The 21,428-nt window shown below is 36.8% G+C and overlaps 2 protein-coding genes across 7 annotated transcripts in view; one reads left to right on the top strand and one right to left on the bottom strand.

The window, feature by feature from the left end:
- PKIB (cAMP-dependent protein kinase inhibitor beta) overlaps nt 1-4,213 on the bottom strand; it is a 201,764-nt gene extending 197,551 nt beyond the window's left edge. For 3 of the 5 annotated variants that reach the window (XM_055311721.1, XM_055311718.1, XM_055311722.1), the window contains exons 1-2: nt 3,775-4,213; nt 104-207 (exon numbers count right to left, since the gene is read on the bottom strand). The gene's annotated coding sequence lies outside the window, so the exon portion shown is untranslated. Of the gene's footprint in view, nt 1-103; nt 208-299; nt 495-3,769 lie in introns of those variants that run through there. The other 2 variants (XM_055311720.1, XM_055311719.1) reach the window with 2 other exon arrangements.
- Nucleotides 4,214-4,367: 154 nt separating this feature from the next.
- Nucleotides 4,368-21,428, top strand: part of SERINC1 (serine incorporator 1) — a 33,434-nt gene continuing 16,373 nt past the window's right edge. The window contains exons 1-3 of one of the 2 annotated variants that reach the window (XM_055309732.1): nt 4,405-4,502; nt 13,970-14,065; nt 19,267-19,428. In XM_055309732.1, the coding sequence (XP_055165707.1) occupies nt 19,393-19,428 (36 nt within the window). In that variant the 5' untranslated portion in view covers nt 4,405-4,502; nt 13,970-14,065; nt 19,267-19,392. Of the gene's footprint in view, nt 4,503-13,969; nt 14,066-19,266; nt 19,429-21,428 lie in introns of both variants that reach the window. The other variant, XM_055309731.1, reaches the window with a different exon arrangement.

Genomic DNA, 21,428 nt, shown 5'->3' with positions numbered 1-21,428 from the left:
AGGGTTTCAAAGATTAAGAAACTATGGGGGTTGGGGGACGGTATTAAAGGAAAAAGTAATCCAGATATCTAGAAGTAGCAACTAATATTTATTGAGCACTTACCATGAGCCTGACACCATTCTATGCACTTCACTTGTTTTCATTTAATCCACACAGCAACTTTATGAAAAAGGTACTGGTACTCTCCCGTCTTAAAGTTGAGGAATCTGAAGCACAAAAAATAAAATTGGCCCAAGGTCACACAGTTAATTTGGGGCGGGGGGGGGGGGAGGTAGCATTTATGCATAGGCATCCTTACCTCAGCATGTCTCTAAACACTTTCCTCTATTGACATTTAATTAAACGGTGTTTCTATATGGAGATTCAATGGGAAAAGTCCATCTTCTGGGATCCATTTGATGTGAGACATCCTTTTAAAGCATAATTCCTGGGGATCCCTGGGTGGCTCAGTGGTTTAGCACCTGCCTTCGGCCCAGGGCGTGATCCTGGAGTCCCGGGATCGAGTCCCATGTCAGGCTCCCGACATGGAGCCTACTTCTCCCTCTGCCTGTGTCTCTGCCTCTCTCTCTCTCTCTATGTCGATCATTAAATAAATAAATAAATAAATAAATAAATAAATAAATAAATAAATAAATAAATCTTTTAAAAAATAAATAAATAAAGCATAATTCTTGTGTATTAGCCAACTCCTTATGTTTTTCTCTCTTACTAAAGACGAACATTTGGGATTGCTGAACAGTGTGGTGCAGTGTCTGTCTATGCCCAAATCAAAGCATTAGCCTAAAAAATTTTAAGAATTTAATATTCATCCTTCTTACAGTCTATCAGATTTGATTTTTATACAAAAATAAATTAGATGAACTCAATTCAATGTCTGATGTAAATATGCAAGCTCAAAATCACTTTATCCTGAAATACCTAAATAATTTATACAAAGAAAAGTATGTTTCTTTTCTACTGGGTCTTCTGGTTAATCGCTTCATTTTTTTCCCTCAATACTTAGATATACATTGTTCAATTTGGGGGCTAGTCAGTTCTTTTAACGTGGCTAGTCCGAATTGAGATTCACTGTAATTGTATAATACAAACCAGATTTAGAAAACTTAACATGAAAAATAATGTAAAACATTTCATTAATCATTTTTTTAGATTTTTTTTAATTTATTTATTCATAGAAACAGAGAGAGAGAGAGAGAGAGGCAGAGACACAGGCAGAGAGAGAAGCAGGCATCATACAGAGAGCCTGACGTGGGACTCGATCTAGGGTCTCCAGGATCACGCCCTGGGCTGCAGGGGCACTAAATCGCTGCGCCACCGGGGCTGCCCTCATTAATCATTTTTATATTAATGTCATGTCGAAATGATATTGGGTTAAATTAAATGTATCAAAGTATTGTTAAAATTATTTTTTTCTGTATCTTTTTATTTTTATTTTATGTATTTTTAAAGATTTTATTTATTTATTCATGAGAAACAGAGAGAGAGAGAAGGAGAGGCAGAGACACAGGCAGAGGGAGAAGCGGGCTCCATGCAGGGACTCGATCCCAGGACCCCAGGATCAGTCCCTGGGCTGAAAGCAGGCGCTAAACCACTGAGCCACCCAGGGATCCCCTCTTTTTCCTTTTAATGTGGTTACTAGAAAATTTTAAATTATAAACATCGCTCACATCATCTTTTTTTGGAAAGTGATGATTTAAACATTGCCCTAATAACGTGTTTGATAAAAATTCAGAAATCTGATAAATGCCTAAATAGAAATAGTTGGCTCCTTTCTACAGCATAATAACATTTTATGGTGAATGAATCCTTGATTTTAATAGTTCTTCAATATATGATAACATTATATTTCATCAACTACTATGTGAGGTCAATAAATTCTTAACATATTTTTTTAGCTGATTGCCCTTGAGAAGCAAAATGTTTTAGAAATTTCATTAGCATTTCTTTAGGTAGTCACTCTAAATGATTATAAAATAGTATCTTAAACACTAGAAACATTTGAATTCTCTACTCACTTCATTATTTACATGAATATTTGCTTTTTTTCCCCTAAATTTATATATGCTCTGCCTGAAGTAAATATACTTTTGTATTCATCTATTTCACTGGTATAGACATATCTGGTTGTTACGGGAATTACTGGCTTACTTTTGGTGGGAGAAAAAAAAGAACCTGTGTGGAAAGAAAATTGTTCACAGGCTAGTTTATACTAAGGCAATAAATCAGGAGAGTGTCTGTACCTTTATCATATTTTGATTTTTATAGATTAATTGACAAAAGCAGGTCTTTAATCAGGATAGGGTCTCTTCCAATTCTAAGTTTATACTGACCCCTACAGGTTATTTTGTGTGTTCCTGGCTTACTACATTTAGAATTTAATTATTTTAGGATTAAAGTCATAAAATACTTTTCATAGATGCTTTCTGTCCTTGTATGATACAATATAAACTATGCATAAATTTTATTCGTCCTTTAAGACAATTGATTTTGGGGGATATAAGTTTGTTTTGATAGTCTACCCTGAGCTCACATGGTGCTACAACGGATAAGACCACGGATATTTTTTTTATTTTTTTTAATTTATTTATGATAGTCACAGAGAGAGAGAGAGAGAGAGAGAGAGAGAGAGAGAGAGGCAGAGACACAGGCAGAGGGAGAAGCAGGCTCCATGCACCGGGAGTCCGACGTGGGATTCAATCCCGGGTCTCCAGGATCGCGCCCTGGGCCAAAGGCAGGGGCCAAACCACTGCACCACCCAGGGATCCTAAGACCACGGATATTATTTGATCCTCTCAACTCTTAAAAGTTGATATATTACTAATAAGGATTCTGAGATTCTGCGAAGTCAAGTACCTTAATAAAGGTATTTTCACAATTTATGTTGAAAGCAGAATTTGAAACGCAGACCCTGAAAGGAGGGGTGGGCCTAAATGACATCAACAATCAAAGAGAAGTTAAAGACTAAGCTGATAGCTTATCTCCACTTGGTAATTTTTCCAGTGTTAAATTTTTTTGATCTGTATTAAGGACTCTTCTAACTCTACAACATTTTTCTTTGGATATCCACTTCAATCGTGTATCTTTGTTAAAAAGACTTCGGTAGCACCATTTTAAAACGGAGCCAGAGCAGCCATTTGAGGGGAAGGTGCCTTATTTTTTTATTATTATTATTTTTAGAAAGGGTTTGAGGAGGGGATCCCTGGGTGGCGCAGCGGTTTGGCGCCTGCCTTTGGCCCAGGGCGCGATCCTGGAGACCCGGGATCGAGTCCCACGTCGGGCTCCCGGTGCATGGAGCCTGCTTCTCCCTCTGCCTGTGTCTCTGCCTCTCTCTCTCTCTTTCTCTCTCTCTGTATCATAAATAAATTTAAAAAAAGAAAAAAAAAAAGAAAGGGTCTGAGGAGCTGCCCATCTTTTTTTTTTTTTTTTCTTAAAGAGGTTATTTATTTATTCATGAGAGACACAGAGGGAGAAGCAGGCTCCACGCAGGGAGCCCGACGTGGAACTCGATCCCGGGACCCCGGGGTCACACCTGGGCCCAAGGCAAGTGCTCAGCCCCTGAGCCCCCCAGGGCTGCCCTGAACTCTCCTGTTAAACGATTTACCCCCATCTTCCTCTTTTTCCCCCCCATGAAAATCCTGTCAACCTCCTGAAATCCGAACACTGCTTGGGATTCTACTTCAGGCTGCGCACCCTGGGAAATGCAATTCTTTGATCCCCGCTGAGCGCAACTTCGCGTACATCCCCCGGAGGTGATGCAAAGATCCTCACTTAACCTGCAAGGATTTCCGAACGTCTCCTGAACAGCTCCCGACCTTCAATACAGATCAATGCGAGGTCTGCGTTCCTAGGATCCGTGTTAGGTGTCTTTTCACCTGTGGTCACATTTGCTGACCACGTCGACTTCCCGGAACATCTTCATGGGACAAGACACTAAAAGGCGTCGTCCACAACCAAGAAGTGACAGGCGGCACTAGGCGGACCCGAACGGAAACCTGCCCCCAGCTGCAGGCTGCAGGAAGCACCTGAGCAGGTAAGCTGGGCACGGAAGACGCAAAAGTGTTAAAAAACGAGAAGTTTTTGGATGAACGGACGGTCCTGGGAGAGAAGGCATTCCTCCAAAAGTAGCGAGAAACTCTCCTAACGGCCGGCGGACAAAATCACCCGCCAGCCTCCGCTCAGAAACATCAAGCGAAGGTGAGAGGCTTCTCACCTGCATCCCGCTCTGAGGACCGCGGCCTCGAGCTGCAAGAACGCGCATGCGCAATCTCTACTCGACACCCTCCCGGCGCGCCCGCCCGCCACACCCGAACGCAGGCCTCAACGGAAGTGACGCAAAGCTGAGGGGCGGGGAGGGCTCTGCGCCGGAAGTGGCTCGCAGATAGTAAATAAGGCCCGACTGGGTGGAGAGAGGTGGTGTCTCCATCTTGTCGCGGTCGGCTCCCTGTCCGTCGGCGCCGCGGAGATGGGGAACGTCCTGGGGCTGTGCTCCGTGGCGAGCTGGGTAAGGAGGGTTTTCGTGGCCTTCGGGGGGGGGGGTGGGAGGCGGCGGTGTTTAAGCGTTAAGAGGCGAAGGACAAGGGAACGCGGGCCCGGCTGGGTGCGGAGCGTCGGTAACGTGGTGCTCCACCCATCTCGTCAGGGAGTGCCTTCCGTCCCTGTTTTCTCCCTGTCTCCCGCGGTCGCGCCGACGCCGCTTTCGGGGCCCCGCGGCTCGTTGCGAAGAGCGGAGTGCGGGGGCCGCGAGGAGCGGCGGACACGGGAGCGTTGCCCCGAGGGGAGAAGCCGACCGGGCTGCGGCCTCCCTCCCCCACCCCGCCGCCGTCTCTGGTGAAAGCTGCTCCCCTGTTCCTCCAGGTCCCTTTTTGTTGGTGGTTTTTTCCTTGTGTCTGCGTAGGCCGCGTGTCCAGGCGTCTTAGGCCCTTTCCGCGGAGCACCGTGTCTCTCCTCGTCACGTTGCCGGCGACCTCCGGCTGCGGCGCTTGCGGTCCCCCGAGGCCTGCCGGCCTCTTTGTTCTGCGGAGCCGAGGACACTTAGACGCCCGGCAGGTGGGCCAGCCCGGCCTTAGTGCGCGGGCGCTGCTGGGTCCCCTGCCTTCGTGCTACCGCCAAAGGACTGTAGTGCTCAAGTAATCCTACATCTGAGGGTACTCAGTATCTTTTGACCTGAAGCACGCAAATTTCCTTTAATCGGGTGTAGGTCGCATTTTACTTGGAGAGCGTCGTCAGAGTGAAACCATTTTTCATTATAACGGTACAGTTTCTTGATTCAGGGGGTGCAAATTTAAGATAATCCACACACTCCCCTCCGCATGTAGACAACATACTAACATGACAGTTTTAGTAGTTATTTGTAATTCGGGGCTAGGTATTTGGGTTCACATCATATCTCATTAATCTATGATTTTTAAATTCCACGTCTAACGCTTGGCTGATTTCCCGAATGACTCCATTATATACAGGGCGCAGAATTTTTATTTTACAGAGCTCTCTTTTTTTTTTTCCAGAAAGTTCTATTGCTTGAACTATAAATGTTAGATGTTAATAAAGTGATGCCTGGAGGTGGTTACTTCCACCGAGATCATTCTCTTGATTACGTTTATATTTCTTCCTGTAGTTGGCCATGAAAACCAGGTATTTTTAATCTCAGTAAAAAAAAAAAAAAAAAAAAAAAAAAAAACCTCGAGAGTCTACTTGAGTCTATTGTTTAATACAAAGAGGCATGGTGTAATAAATGTATTACAAAATTATAAATGTTAAAACATTGTTTTCTTTTGGGGGAAATGTGTGACTTATAAAGTCAGATTTTTGTCCATTTATCAAGTAAGCATGTTCTTTGTATATAGTAAAGACATAAAAGGAAGAATTCATCTGTTCAGTTTTGTTCTCCAGGACCATGATGAACACCATTTTTCCCTTTTACGATTATTGGGGGGGAAGGGGTTAAGAATTTTTTTTATATTTATCATAAATCAGAAAGAAAATCGCTTTAGTGCACAATATGGAAAAATTACATTCCTATTAAAGTTTTTACAACTTAATTCTTCATCTTTATTGACTAGAAAACTGGTAAAATTGACACTACATTTTAGTCATCGTTAATGACAAGGTATATTGGAAAGGTAGTAACAAGCAGACCGTTTTCTTACCTTCCACTAATTAGATCTCTGGCGGATAAGGCTAGGTGGCCAAGGTTGATCTTAAGCGTGCTAGATTATTGTGGCCAGTCTACAAAAGCAATTAACTCTATAGTATGCAATTCTGTCTATATCCCCCCCCCTTCCTTCCTGGTGCTTATGTGTCTATTCCTGAATTGTTCAATTTTGGTGTAATTTTATAGCAACCAAAGGGGACTTTGCCTATAATATACAAATCCATTTTTTTCAGCAGTCTTAATGATCAATACGCTAATTTAAAGGTTTTTACAAATTTGCTCCCTGAATGGAGCCTGCTTCTCTCTCTGCCTCTCTCTCTCTCTGTCATGAATAAATAAAAGCTTTATAAAAAATAAAAAAATAAAGGTTTTGACAAATTTACAATTAAATTTTGAAAAGTATTCAGGTCATTAAATTAGAACAGTTAAACCACAATTAAATCTTAGTTTTTACTCAGATTTCTTGAGGCCTAATCAACTTTTGTCAATTTTTCTGAGTTAAAACGGCTGTAGAAAATTTCTGAACTATGAAAACACGAAAAAAATACATGTAGTACTGTTGTATAGAGATTGGAGTTAATTTTTTATTTTAAGATTTTTTGCTAAGTGGCCTAGAATTAGATTGGTCATAATCCTTGGTTCATGTGTGCTCTTTGATCGGTTATTACATTGACCACTTAAACATCTGTGGATCTCCCACCTAATCCTGAAACTACATTACCATCAATTTATGCCTACCTCAGTGCTTTTCTCCACCACAATCTCAACAATGATGTTAATAACTAGAGTTGTTTTTTTTTTTTTTTTGAGGTACTGGACCTTATGTACAATAACAATCATTTTTGTTATTGTTGCCCAAGATAATCTAGTTAAAAAGAAAGAGCTAGTGATTACTGCCTACCTATTTTGTGTCAGCCTCTGCTAGATTTTTGTTTTTTAGTACAATAACTTGGTTTTGCAGAAATGATTCATAGTCACTATGAACAATCAAGCATAGCAGAGTACAAACTTTAAATGTCACAAAAAATATGCTACCACCAATACTCCTCTGTCAATACATGACACATGGATGAAAGGACAAAAATATTTTTTAGGAATGGTAGTAGCATGCTAAACATGTATTTTTAAACAAAGCATTAAATCTTATTTTTCTTGGTTTTAACAAAAATAAAAGTAAACGAGTTGCTAAACGTTACACATTTCTTCATCAGGAGAGTTTGCTAAAAAGATTCATCTAAGGACATGTTTCTACAGCAGTGGTTCTCAGCTGGGCACAGTTTTGCCCCCGAGGGACATTTGGCAATGTCTGCAGGCATTTTTTTTTTCGTTGTCCAATTTGGGGTAAGAGGTGCTAATAGCATCTAGTAAATAAAAGCCAGAGATACTGCTAAACTTTTACAACTGCACAGGCTGGCCCCTAGCAACAAAGAATTTTTTGGCCCAAGATATCAATGCCTAGCTTGAGAAATTCTGCTTTATCCTCTTCAGTTGGCCAGAACAAAAAATGGAATGAAATTCGAGAGTCTTAAATGCTCTTTAAAAAAGCATTTAATAATCCTATTTTTACCCCTACCTTCTGCCTCAGTTATGGATGCTACCTGGTGCCACCAATTCCTGATCTGTTTGAGAATTCTACTCTACATTCCTTTGATGGCTTATATTTTCAATTTTCTATGCCTTAAAGGGTCAAAAAGAACAGGAGAAAAAATCTGGAAGTCTTTGACCTTTTTTAAGTTCATTCCTAAGTTTGTTCATTTTAAGTCTACTCCTTTTAAAAAGCCCTTTTTTAAAAAAAATTTCATTGATATTTCTAAAGGGAGTGTGGGTAAATTCACATATTCAGTCTGCTACCTTTATCAGAATCTCTTTGTATTATTTTTTTATATGTGACCATTGTGTTTTATAACCATAATTATCCTAGGTGTTTAGTTTTAGAACTAAACAAGTCATTCTTAAAACATGTTCCCTGGATTCTAGCATCAGCATACCAAGAGAGTTAGGGAGACACTAAGGGCCAGCATTCTGTTTTAATGAACCTTCCAGGTGTTTGTGATAACTGCTGCTCTACACTTAAGTAGTTTGAAAGCGCATTGCATTCCTTTTTAACCATGGCTTCTCCCAGTTTTTTTCATCTTCATGTCCTCTCCTAATTGGCTAAATTTTATAATCTGGTGGACTTTTTGAAGAATTCATGGATTTCAGCTTGAATTTCTTTCATATATAAAAATATCTCTTAGGTTTTTGAGACATTATTTACCAGTATAATAGTATACCATTTCCTTCAGAACTTAATAGTGTTTTCTATGAATAGTGTTTTGTCTTGAAACACTGTGGTGTCCACTCCCTCCCAGAACATCTCACATGTTCTGTTGACTTGTTTCCAACTCTACCTGGATATCTGAAGGGTTTTTACTTATCTTTGAGATTAACCATATATGTCTGACTTTAAATCTATCATTTTTTTCTCATCTAGAAAATAGTATTCTATTGAAAATATAGATACACTTCTTCATCTAGGGAAGTTTTTCTTGTATTTTATCTTTGAATATCTTTTTGTTTATTTAGAAGATTCTCTGTTTTAAGGACACCAGTTACCTTCATGATGATATATTGTCTTTATTTTCTTTCCATATTGTTTTTCTATATCTTTATCTTTCTTTTTTTAGTTGATTTAATTTACGTGAAATTCACACTCTGTAATATACAGGTCCGTGAATTTTTGAGAAATCTTGTGGTTATATATAACAACTACGAAACAGCACCTTAAAAAATTCTGTCATTCCCACCTTGGCAACCACTGTTTTTTCAGTCTCCAGAGTTCTTTCTTCCCAGAGTGGCATATGAATAGGATCGATCATACAGCATATGGCCTTTTTGAGTCTGTTTTTTTTTTTTACTGAATATAGTTCATTTGAGATTTATTCATGTTACGTGTATTAGTAGTTTGTTCCTTTTTATTTTTCCATAGTATTCCATTGCTTGAATGTACCACAAGTTACTTTCTATGTATAGGTGAAGGGCATCTCCACATCCTGGTGATAAAAGAGCTACATGCATTTCTGTAAAGGTGCCATAAAGATTTTTTTGTGTGACTCTTAAATTCTTTTGCTTAGGTAAACTATCTAGCAGTGGAATTGCTGAGCAATATGACAAGCACACATTTGATTTCTAAGAAACTACCAAGCTGGTTTTCAAAATAGCTGTACTAATTTTCATTCCTACCAACAAAGAGAGTTCTCAGTACTTGATATTATTTGATTATTAGGCATTCCAATGTGTGTGTGTGTGTGTATCTTATTGTTTTAGTGTGCATATCTTTAGTAACTGATGATGTTGAGCACTTTTTCATGTGCTTATTTGCCATCCATGTATTTTTTTTTCTTAAAATACTAAAAGAAATTGCTCAGTTTTTTTGGTTGGTTTCTTATTAAGCTTTAAGAGTTCATTATATATTCTAAGTACAAATCATTTATCAGCTACCTGATTCCCCTATATTAAAGTCTGTGGCTTGTCTTAATTCTCTTCAGGATGTCTTTCAAAGAGCAGAAGTTCTTAATTTTGGTGAGGCTTAGTTTATCAGTTTTCTTTCTTCTGTGGGTCATGCTTTTCATATCATACCTAAGAAATCCTCAGTTAATTTTGGTATATGGTTTGGTTGTGGCTTAAGCTTTTTTTTTTTTTTTTTTTTATTAGATTTTAATTTATTCATGAGAGATAGGCAGAAGGAAAAGCAGACTCTCTGCAGGGAGACTGCTGCAGGACTGGATCCCAGGATCCCAGGATCATGACCGAAGCCAAAGGCAGACAGATGCTCAACCACTGAGCCACTCACATGCTCCTTAAGGTTCTTTTAGATAGTTATTTCAGCACTGTTTATTAAAAAGATTATCTTTCCTATATTGACTGTTTTGGTATTTTTATCAAAAATCCTTTTACCATATTTACATAAGTCTATTATGAACTATATTCTATTTCATTTATTTGTGCCCATACTATTGCATAACCCCACCCTATTTTGATTACTGTGGCTTTAAAGTTAATCTTGAAGTTAGCTAGTGTGAGTCTTCCAGTCTTATATTCCAAAATTATTTGGGCTCGTCTAGTTCCCTTACCTTTCCATATACATTTTTAAAGCAACTGATTTATTTCTACCAAACTCCTGCTAGGATTGTGGTTGGAATATGGTTCATTCTATAGATAAGTTTAGAAAGAATTGTCATTTTATAATATTGAGTTTTTCAGTTCATGAGAGCCCATTTTATTTATCTTCCTGTTTACATAAGTCATTTAAGTCTTTGATTTATTTCATCAGTGTTTTTTAATTCTCATTTGGTATCTAGTATATATTTTGTTAGATTTATACTTTAGTATTTCTTTTTGTTGGTTTAATTTTAGTTTTCAGTTATTTGTTGGTGTGCAGGAGTGTGATTAATATATGTGTACTGACTTTGTGTCCTGAGATCTTGTTAAATTCCCTTGTAATTCTAGTAGCATTCTGTATGTTTTTTGGGGTTTTCCAAGTAAGCAATTATTTGTGAATGGAAAAGATTTTTTCCCTCCCTTCTTGTGTGTATTCTTTTCCTTTCTTGTCTTGTACATAGATATATGTGATGAGAACAGATATCCTTGGATATGTTTGGAGCCATAGGGGATATCAGACTTTCACCATGAAGTATGGATGACAGTATAGATTTTTTTGTAAATGCACTTCATCAAGTTGAGGATATTGTGTTCTTTCTTTGTAGAAAGTTTTGTTCAATTTATCAAAAATGACCGTTGAATTTTGTCAAGTGATTTTCCTGCATTCATTGAGATGCCTGTAAATGGTTTTTCTTTAGTTTGTGAATATGATGAATTGCATTGATTGATTTTCAAAAGCTAAATCAGCCTATTTTCCCTGACTAAACCCTACCTGGTCCCAATATCTTATTATTTTTAAAGTCTTCTTTAGGGGCACCTGAGTAGCTCAGTCAGTTGAGCATCTGACTCTTGATTTTGGCTTAGGTCATGATCTTAGATCGTAAGCATAGAGCCTGCTTAAGATTCTTTCTGTCCCTCATTCTCTGCCCCTCAGTCCCCTCCCCCACTTGTATGCTTGTGCTCTCTCAAAAAAAAAAAAAAAGAGGGGGGGCTTTCTTTGCAGTTTTTTTAGATTCATAGAAAACTTGAAAGATACAAAGATTTACTGTATATCCCCTGAGCCAACCCATGGGTAGCCTCCTTCATTATCATATCCCCCACCGGAGTGTGTGAGAGGGTATATTTGTTAAAATTAATTAATCTTTGTTGGCATATCATAATCACCCAAAGTTTATAGTTTACATTATGGTTCACCCTTGTTGTTGGACATTCTGTGAGTTTGGGCAAATGTTTAATAACATGTATCCACCGTTATAGTAGCATACAGAATATTTCCAGTGCTCTTAAAATCCTGTGTGCCTTGCCTATTCATCCCTGTACCCACTCCAATCACTGATACTGTCTCCATGGTTTAGCCTTTTCCAGAATTTCATACAGTCGTAATCCTACAAGATGTAGTTTTTTTCACATTGTTTTAAGTTGATAGTACTCATTTTAGATTTTTCCAGGTCTTTTCATGGCTTGAGAACTCCTTTGTTTTCAGCACTAATACACCATTATTTAGATGTACCACAGTTTATTTGTTCATTAATCTACTGAAGGACATCTTGGTTGCTTCCAAGTTTGGGTAGTTAGGAATAAAGCTGCTGTAAACATCTGAGTGCAGGTTTTAGTGTGTACGTGAGGTTTTCTTGGTACTTAACTGGATTGTATTGGTAAACATCTGTTTAGTTTTATAAGAAACTGTCAAGCCGTCTTTCAAAGTGGTTGTACCGTTTTCCTACCAGCAGTGTATGAGAATCACTGTTGATCCATATGCTCATCAGCATTTGGTATTATCAGTGTTTTGGATTTTAGCCTTCCTAATAGGCATATAGTGATATCTTATATTAACACACATTTCTCATACACATATGAAATATATGGAACATCTTTTCATATATTTGCCATCTATGTATGTAGTTTGGTGAGGTGTCTATGGACCCATTTGTTAATCTGATTGCTTCCTTATTGTTGTGTTTTAAGAGTTATTTCTGGGTTTGGGATAATAGTCCTTTAAGATCCGATGTGTCTTTTGCAAATATTTTCACACAGTCGGCCTCTCTTCATTCTTTTGACATAGACCTTTGCAAAGCAGAATTTTTAAGATTTTAATGAAGACCAGCTTATCAATTATTTTTTCTTTGTGGATCATGCCTTTCATGTTGTATCTGAGGACTCATTGCCACAACCAAGATCATTTAGTTTTTTTGTATATAATCTTATACTAGTTTTATAGTTTTAGATTTATATTTAGATTTAAGATCTATTTCGAGTTAATTTGGGGGAAGGGTGTGAGATCTGTGTATGTTGAGATTCCTTTTTTTGCATGCTGATGCTCAGTTGTTACAACACCTTTTGTTGAAAAAACCATATTTGCTTCATTGAATTGCCTTTGCACCTTTGTCAAAGATTAGCTGATTGTATTTATCTGAGGCTATTTATCGCTATTTTGTTCCGTTGATTTGTTATTTTCTTTTTGACAGTGCCACACTGACATGATTACTGTTGTTGCGTCATAATAAATTTTAAGTCTGGTATTATCAGTCCTTCAACTTTGTTCTTCAATATCATGTTGGTTATTCTGGGTCTTTTGTCTCTCTACATGAATTTTAGAATCAGCTTATCAATATCTACAGAAGAACTTGTTGAGATTTTAATTAGGAATGCACTGAATCTATAGATCAAGTTTGAGGAATTGATATCTTGACTATATTGAGTCATCCTAATGCATGAACGTGGAATATCTGTTCATTTATTTTGCTTATCAGAATTTTGTGTTTTTTCTCATATTGATCTACTTATTTTGGTAGATTGATACCTAAGTACTTGGGGGTTTTTGGTTTTGGATACTAATGTAAATGGTAATGTATTTCTAATTTCAAGTTCTTTTTTATTGCTGATATAGGAAAGCGATTGACTTCTGTATTTAAACTTTGTATTCTGCAGCCCTACTATAATGGTTTTGTGGGGCTTTCTTTTGATCCGTTCTTTTGAATTTTCTATGTAGATAATGTCATCTGTGAAGAAAAATAATTTTATATTTTTTCCTAGTGCATATACCTTTTATTTCCTTTTCTTGTTTTATTATATTAGCTAAAACTTATAGTCAGTGTTGAAAAGGAAGAGTGAGGAAACATCCTTGGTTTGTACCTGATATTAATGGGGAGGCTTCAAGTTATTATTATTATTATTATTTTGTAATAGATGTTTTAAATTCCTAGGTTGATAATTCCAACATCCCTACCATATCTGATTTTGATGTTTGCTCTGACTCCTTAAGTTTTGTTTTGTTTTTTACCTTTTGTTGTGCTTTGTAACTTTTTCTTGATAGTTGGACATGCTGTACTGGGTAAAAGTGATTGATATAAATAGATTTTGGTCACATTGTGGTGAGGTGTTGGGGAAGAAGTTTCCACAGCCCTATGTTTAGGTCTTAGTCATTTAGTGAGCCTATGTCTTTGGACTGTGAACTATACAAGTGTTTCTCAGGGTTTGTTTTTTTTTTTTTTTTTTCCTAATAGAAGAGGATGGCTAATTTGGGCTGGAAGTGAGTATTTCCATTTCCCTGCACTAATGTGGCTTTGATAACACCCCCCCAGGTTAGGTTCTCATAACTAGTTTCTCCTTAGCGTAGGCATTGTAAAGAACAGTGTTCTGGGTATGTTTTAAAACAGTTCCTTTCCCGTCTGCTGCAGGAAGCATGAGGGAATTTCTACAGTTCTTCAGTTAACAGTTTGTGCTACCTGGGCATTGGTTCCTAAATTCATTTCCACTTGTGAATCTCTGCTCTGGTAAGCCACAACTCCTTATATTTGCCTATCTGTCTCCAATCTTGAGGGCAGTGATTTACCCTATATCCTAATCGCTCTTATGGATCCTAAAAGTTCTTGATTTTTCACTCTGTTCAGCTTTTTACTATTAGGACAGAGTGGTGGTGACTTCCATGCTTCTTGCATGGGAAAACAGGTATTAGAAGTCTTCATATCCTTTTTATATTGTTGATTTTGAATTGGCAAGATATTAAGGATTTATGTTCATGAAGGATACTGGTCTGGCTTTAGCGTCAAAGTAATTCTGGCTAGAAAAGAGTTGTGAAGTGTTTTGCCTCTTTAGTTTTCCAGAATAGTTTGTGTAGAATTCATAATTCATTCCTTAAATGCTTAATATAACTCACTGGTGAAACCGTCTATGCCTCGAAGGTTTTTAACTACAAATTTAATTTTTAAGTGTGTGTGTGTGTGTGTGTGTGTGTGCTTTGTTTTTGGTAGGTTTTTGTTTGTTTGTTTTAGATTTTATTTTTACATGTGTACACCCAACATGGGGCTTGAACTCACAAGCCCAAGATTAAAGTCAGATGCTGTACTGGCTGCATCAGCCAGGCTCCTTTGTCAGATTTTTTTTAATTGAATAATTTCTGGCAGTGTAGGTTTTTCATAGACTTTCTAAGCTAATAAATAAAATGGTTCATATGTTCCCCTTAGTTTTTTAATGCTTTTAGTATCTGTATTTGTGTCTCTTCACATTTCCATGATTCATGATTTGTGCGTGTTTACTCTTGTTCTTTTATTTTTTAATATCCTGATGAGTCTAAGTTTATTAGTTGTAATGGTCTTTTAAAACTGGTTTCACTGATTTTCTTGTTCTGCTTTTAACTGCCTTGATTTGTTTTCGTTACTATTTTCTTAATTCTACTTTGGTTTTAATTTGCTAATTTGATTTTTTTTTTAATGTAGAAGCTCAGATTGTTTTGAATTTTTTGTCTAATGTAGTCATTAAGTACTGTAAATTAATTTTCAGTGTGTTCACAAATGTAGTGTGTTAATTTCATTCCATTTCCTTTTGATATCTTTTCTCTCTGGATTAATTAGAAGTGTGTTACTTAGTTTCCAGATATCTTTTCTGTTATATGTTTATTGCAATTTGAGATTTGCTTTATGGCCATGAATATGTTCCATTTTGGTCAAGTGCATGGTTCTATGCACTCTGGAAAACAATTTGTGCACTCCTCTAGTTAGATTGAATATTCCCTAAATATGTTAGGCACAACTACTTGATAATATTGTACGAGGTTGCTATATGCCGATTTTTGTTTTGCCATATGAGAGAATATAAATGTGAACTTGTCATTCTTTGCAGTTTTATTTTTTTCGGTGTATTTTGAAATTCATTTATTAAATATAGAAACATTTAGGACTGCAGGTCTTCCATTAATATCCCATATCTCTGTTTATGTCCCCTTTTCATTCTGAAGTGTCCCTTCTTATCAACCCTGGTAGGATTGTTTGCTCTAAAATCTATTTTATCTGGTGCTGCTGTAGCATGGTGTTTATTTTTTATTTCTTTCGTTTTTAACCTGTTGGCGTTTTTATATTTAATTAGGTTTCTCATAGAAGAGTGTTGGATCTCAGTATTTTATCTGTGATGGTCTTTGCCTTTTCATTGGGAATTTTATGCCATTTACATTTAGCGTGATAATTGGTTATGTTTGGGCTTAAGTCAACCATCTGTTTTTTATTTGTCCTGACCTTTTTCCCCTTTCTGTAGCTTTTTTGCCTTGTTTTTCATTAATTGGCCATTTCTTAGTGTTCTATTTCCATGGCTTACTAGCTATATTTCTTTGTCTTGAGTTTTTCAGAGGTTACTTTAGGGTTTATAGTATTCATTTTTAATTGTTTATAATCTGACTTCATGTCCAGTCATACCACTTATTTACAATTTAAGAACCTTACAGTAAAATATACTTGAATGTCTCTTGAATGTTTCTTGCATACTATTTGCAATCGTCATGCATTTTTTCTGCCTTTGTTACAACCTCCTACAATGTGTTGCTATCATTTTTCTTTAAAAGGATAATTATCAGAAGCCCTGGGTGGCTCCGTGTTTAGCGCCTGCCTTTGGCCCAGGGTGTGATCCTGGAGTCCCAGGATCGAGTCCCACCGTCGGGCTCCCTGCATGGAGCCTGCTTCTCCCTCTGCCTGTGTCTCTGCCTCTCTTTCTGTCTCTCATAAATAAATAAATAAATAAATAAATAAATAAATAAATAATAATAAATAAATAAATAAATAAATAAATAAAATCTTATAAAAAATAAAACAAAAATAAAAGGATAATTATCCTTTAAAGAATTTTCTTTCTATAAGAAAATAACATTTTTTTCTTTTCTGTAGATCGAGTTTTCTGGTATGTGTATTGATGAACTATCTGGTATCATCTTCTTTTAGCTGGAAGGATTTCCTTCAACATTTCTCGTAGTGTAGGTCTGCTAGTTTTAGATTCTTGTCCTTTCTATATCTGAGAATGTTTATATTTTACATTAATTTTTTTAAGATTTATTTGTTAGATAACAACTTGGGGGAGGAGGAGGAGACTCCCCACTGAGCAGGGAATCTCTTGTGGGGCTTGATCCCAGGACCCTGATATCATGATTTGATATGACCAACTGAGCCACTGGGGTGTCCCTTTACATTAATTTTTGAAAGAGACTTACAGAATAAAACTTTTTCATTTATGGTTTTTTTTTTTCAGTAATTATTTTTGGCTTGCAGTTTTTAAATTGTTAGTGGATATTTATCTTTTTATATTAAATGCCTTAATTTTTCTGCCTGCTTTTTAAATATTTTTCTGTTCATGGTTGTTTTTAAGCAGTTTGATTATAAGTTGGTGTGGTTTCCATCATGTGTATTTTGCTAGAATTTCATTGAGCTGCTTGGATCTGTGAATTTATAATCTTGATTAAATTGGGGAATATTTAGACAATTATTTCCTGAGATGGACTCTTCTGTCTCATCTCCTCTCTGAGAACTCCAATTTCACTTCTATTAGGCTGTTTGAAGAGGTCTACGCTGATGTTCTGTTCATTTCTGTCCTAGCATTTTTGTCTCATTTGCTTTATCTTTGGGTTTATTAACCCTTTTTGTAGTCTTAGTATTTTTGGTTCAGTGACTATTTTTTTTTTTTAGATTTGATAGAGATCTTTTAAGTTATCTTCTACATCTCCTTCTTAATGTGCTGATTTTTTTTGTTTCCTTGAGCTTATGAAATATAGTTAAAAAAACTATGCTATTATAATTTAGTCATCTGTGTTATTATTAGGTTGATTTTTATTGGTTTTTCCCATTAAAGGTTGTATTTTCCTGCCTTTTTGTATACCTATCAATTCTTTATTAGATGTCCGACATTATAAATTTTACCTAGAGGGATGCTGGATGTACTTGTATTTAAAAAGAAAATATTCTTGGGCATCGGTGAGTTACTTGAAGAAAATTTGATCTTTTCAGTGTTTCCTTTGGCTTTGTTGAGTGAGACTGGAGCAACCTTTAGTTTTATGACTCATTTTTTTTTTTCTAAGTAATTGCCTATAGCTCAATGTCTCCTGGATTCCAAGGTGTTTCCACTATGGCTGGTGGGAATACCAACTCTTACCTCTTTTTGGGTATTATTCAAATGCATGCACTGATCACTGCTTTGCTGAAGACTCAAGCTGACACCTCTGCAGATTTCCAGAGCTTACTCTGTCACTTTCTCCTCTCCAGGATTCTGTCTTTAAACTCTAGCTACCTTAAAAAAAAATAAAAATAAAAAAATAAACTCTAGCTACCTTTATTTCTCTCAGCATCCAACTCTGTTCCAGCTCCTACCTCTTATCTCCTTAATTCAGGTTCTGCTGGCCTCTGCCTGCACTCGGAAGCTCTCCCAGGCAGAAAGAGGAGTCAGTCATGTTGCTCACATTGTTTCTTTTCCTCTATCAGAAATTACTGTCCTGCAATCACCTCTTGTTAATTGTCTGAAAAACTATTGCTTTAATTTTTTCCATTGGTTAGGGCGTTAGGGCAGTAGGATATGTGTCCTCAGTATTAACTGCATCTCTCTTGGCCTAAGTTCATAGAAATTATCTCAAGCTTTTTTCTGTAATTTTTTTCCAGTTGACAATTTTGTTTCTCGATAATTATTCTTAAAGTTTGACTTTCTAAAAAAAATTTGTTTTAAAGTTTGACTTTCTCTGCTCATCTTATTTTCCCATTTCATCTTGAACTCTTTGATTTGCACTTATACAGAATTTCCTTTTCTTACTGAGTTATATTTTGTTTCAGACTGGATTCTTCAATTGTCTCTCTGTCACCCTAGTTTTTTCCTTTCCCTGAGGGATGTGCTTATATATTTTTTGCTAGAGTATGTTTGCATAGTTGCTGTGACTTATTTTTGTCTTGTTTAAGCTTGATATAAACAGCTTTGTTTCTGCATTATGTTGCTTGCTGTAGTGTGTTTGACTTCTGCAATATTCCCTTCCCTTGGTTTCTGAGACTTTCTCCCCAGAGCTCTAGTTAAAAGGCTGGAATATCCTAGTCTTCAATTTTTCTGAAGTCTGACGGTGTGGTGGCGTTCAGCCTAGGTGATGGTCCGTACTTGTGAGAACACTTAATGCTTTGCCTTTCTGAAATAGTGGCAAATGCGCTTATCAATGTTCAACTCTCCTGTTGAGGGAAGTATCCTGTTCCCCAGTTATATACTAGTAGTTTAGTGTGGAGTTCCACTGGAGAAAGTTATCTAGCTGGAGTTTTCACCACCACCAATTCAAAAAAGGAAGAAGATAGGGATGCCCATTTCCTTCCTTTTCTCTTCTAGGGTATTTGAGAATTCTCAGAATTTTGTGAATTTACCACTATGATAACTGGAGGTTAAAGGACAGGAGCTGGGTGATGGGCTTGTAATCATGAATATTCTGTTTTTTAGGTAAACTCTCTGCTGCTGGTGATTTTTTTTCTTTGTTTTAACTGATTTATTTTAATTTAGAGATCAAGCACTTTTATGTTGGACTTTGGTCCTTTATATGGAAATTAATAAGTTTTATAGTTTGTGAATAATTATATGTAAACCGAATACATTTTGTTCCTTGGTAATTTAACTTCAGTCCTTTCTCTTTTTTGAATGGATGAAACAAATTTTCACTGTATCATTTTAAACTCTACAGATTTTTAATATTCTTTCTCCTCAGATACCATGTTTATGTGGCAGTGCCCCATGTTTGCTATGTCGATGCTGTCCAAGTGGAAACAACTCTACTGTGACTAGATTGATCTATGCACTTTTCCTGCTTGTTGGAGTATGTGTAGCTTGTGTAATGTTAATACCAGGAATGGAAGAACAGCTGAATAAGGTTAGTTTCTTTTTTAATTGATTAACTGAACCTGTATAATTAGTATGCATAAAATTGTTGAGTTTTAGAAATTGTAATCCACAAAGTAAGATAATATGTAATTCTAAGTTTAGTAATCTTTATAGTTTTTTAAGGAAGAAAGAATATAAAATATGTATAAGCTGAAGTTCTGTGAATGTGGCACAGAAAATGGGCTGTGGTAATGAGAAATAAGTCTAACCAGTTAAATGTCAGAACTCAGTGGGACTTAGGGAAAAAGGGACATTCTAAGAATGAGTAGAACTTTTATATGCAGAGGTTGAACGTAGGAAGCAAGATGAGGATAAAGAACTTGTTGAGTGTATGCTTTAGGAAGACTGATCTGATAATTAGAAGTCAAGCAGTTAATTTTGGAGTCTCTTTTAATCATGTGATCAAGAACTGTATAGAAGGCTAGCAATAGCTTTTCTGGATGTAGAATAAACTAAAACTGGATTTAAATATTGTCAGTGATAGAATCCTACATAATACCCAGTTTCTGATTCTAGACAACTAGGAGGAAACTGTTACTGTTAACCTAGAAAAAGAAAAATACAGTGTTTTTTTTTTATTTTATTTTAGGAAATCAGGTTATAAAAGATGAGGAAAATATAATTTAGTTTGTAAAACATTGACTTAGAGATACTGCATTACATACATGTGTCAGAGAGTGTGTTTTTGTGTGTATCCAACAAGAAGTAGAAAACAAAATGTCACAAAAAAGAGATCCTAGCTAGAGGTGTTTTGGAGATGGAGGTGAAAGTTTGAAATCATGGCAGCATATGCTGAAGAAGACCATTCAAAGCAAACGGACTCTAACTTTGACAAAAGCTCTTACTAAAAGGGGTTGGTAGAGAAAAGGGAAACTTTTAAGAAACAATTAAAAAACAATGAAACAAGTGAATGCCCTGTTATGCAGACCTTAGGAAGAAAGAATTTGACTGCCAGTACATCTTCAGAGTGCTGGGACCAGAAGTAGGAGAAGAATCATATAGCCATGAGGAATTTTTTTTTAAGATTTTATTATTTATTCATGAGAGACACAGGTAGAGACACAGGCAGAGGGAGAAGGCAGGCTCCCATAGGGAGCCTGATGCGGGACTCGATCCCAGGACCCCGGGATCATGACCTCAGCCAAAGGCAGATTCTCAATCACTGAGCCACCCAGGTGCCCTGAGAAAATTTATCCATTTTAGTTATTAACTGCTAATTTGAGGAGTTTTATAGCAAAAATGGAGGTCTGAGAGGGCAGCTGAGGTCTGCAATATTGCAAATCCTAAAAGGATTTTTTAGGATGAGATTTAATGATTTGTATTTTGAGAGGAGTTGAAGATATGAGCTTCAGTCTGTATGAGGGAGAGAGGAAGAAAGTGATCAAGAGAAGGTATAGAAGTTGGCTTTCCACCAAACAAGATGAGTGACTATAGAAAATTTGAGGCTGAGAGAGTATGACGTTTTAAAGCATAGTGAGTGTCTGCTTAGGTTGGCATAGCAGTAAGGAAAGATGATGAAAATTTGGGAAATGAGATTATTATGATTATGAAAGTAACTAGCATTGTACATAGTAGATGTGGATGGCCTGGGTACTTGAGTCCTGGGCGTAAGCAAAAGACATATTTATATGGTTTCGTCATGGATCCATTTGACTTTGGTTATAAATAGTTTAGTTGGTGGATGTTAATTCTCATCACCAAATATTTCTGCTGCTTTGCTTTCCTGAAGGTCATCAAAGATTTGCATTTCCTAGAGTGCTTGTGATATGTAGGGCCATGTCTCTAGTACTGACCAGTGAGTTGTGAGTTTAAGAAAACATATCAGCCTGTACTTATTGATACAAGATTTCCTTTTTTATCTGTCACAACATGTACATCATTTGAACCAGTGGCTTCTCCAACAGTCTGGACTCCTGCTGAAGTGACTACCAGGACCTGTTACATACATGGGCAAGAGCAAGAACTATTCCTGTGTTGTTTAAGCCACTG

The sequence above is a fragment of the Nyctereutes procyonoides genome, unplaced genomic scaffold (assembly GCF_905146905.1).
Source record: "Nyctereutes procyonoides isolate TBG_1078 unplaced genomic scaffold, NYPRO_anot_genome, whole genome shotgun sequence".
Lineage (NCBI taxonomy): Eukaryota > Metazoa > Chordata > Mammalia > Carnivora > Canidae > Nyctereutes > Nyctereutes procyonoides.
This window is presented reverse-complemented; position numbering and strand designations above follow the sequence as displayed.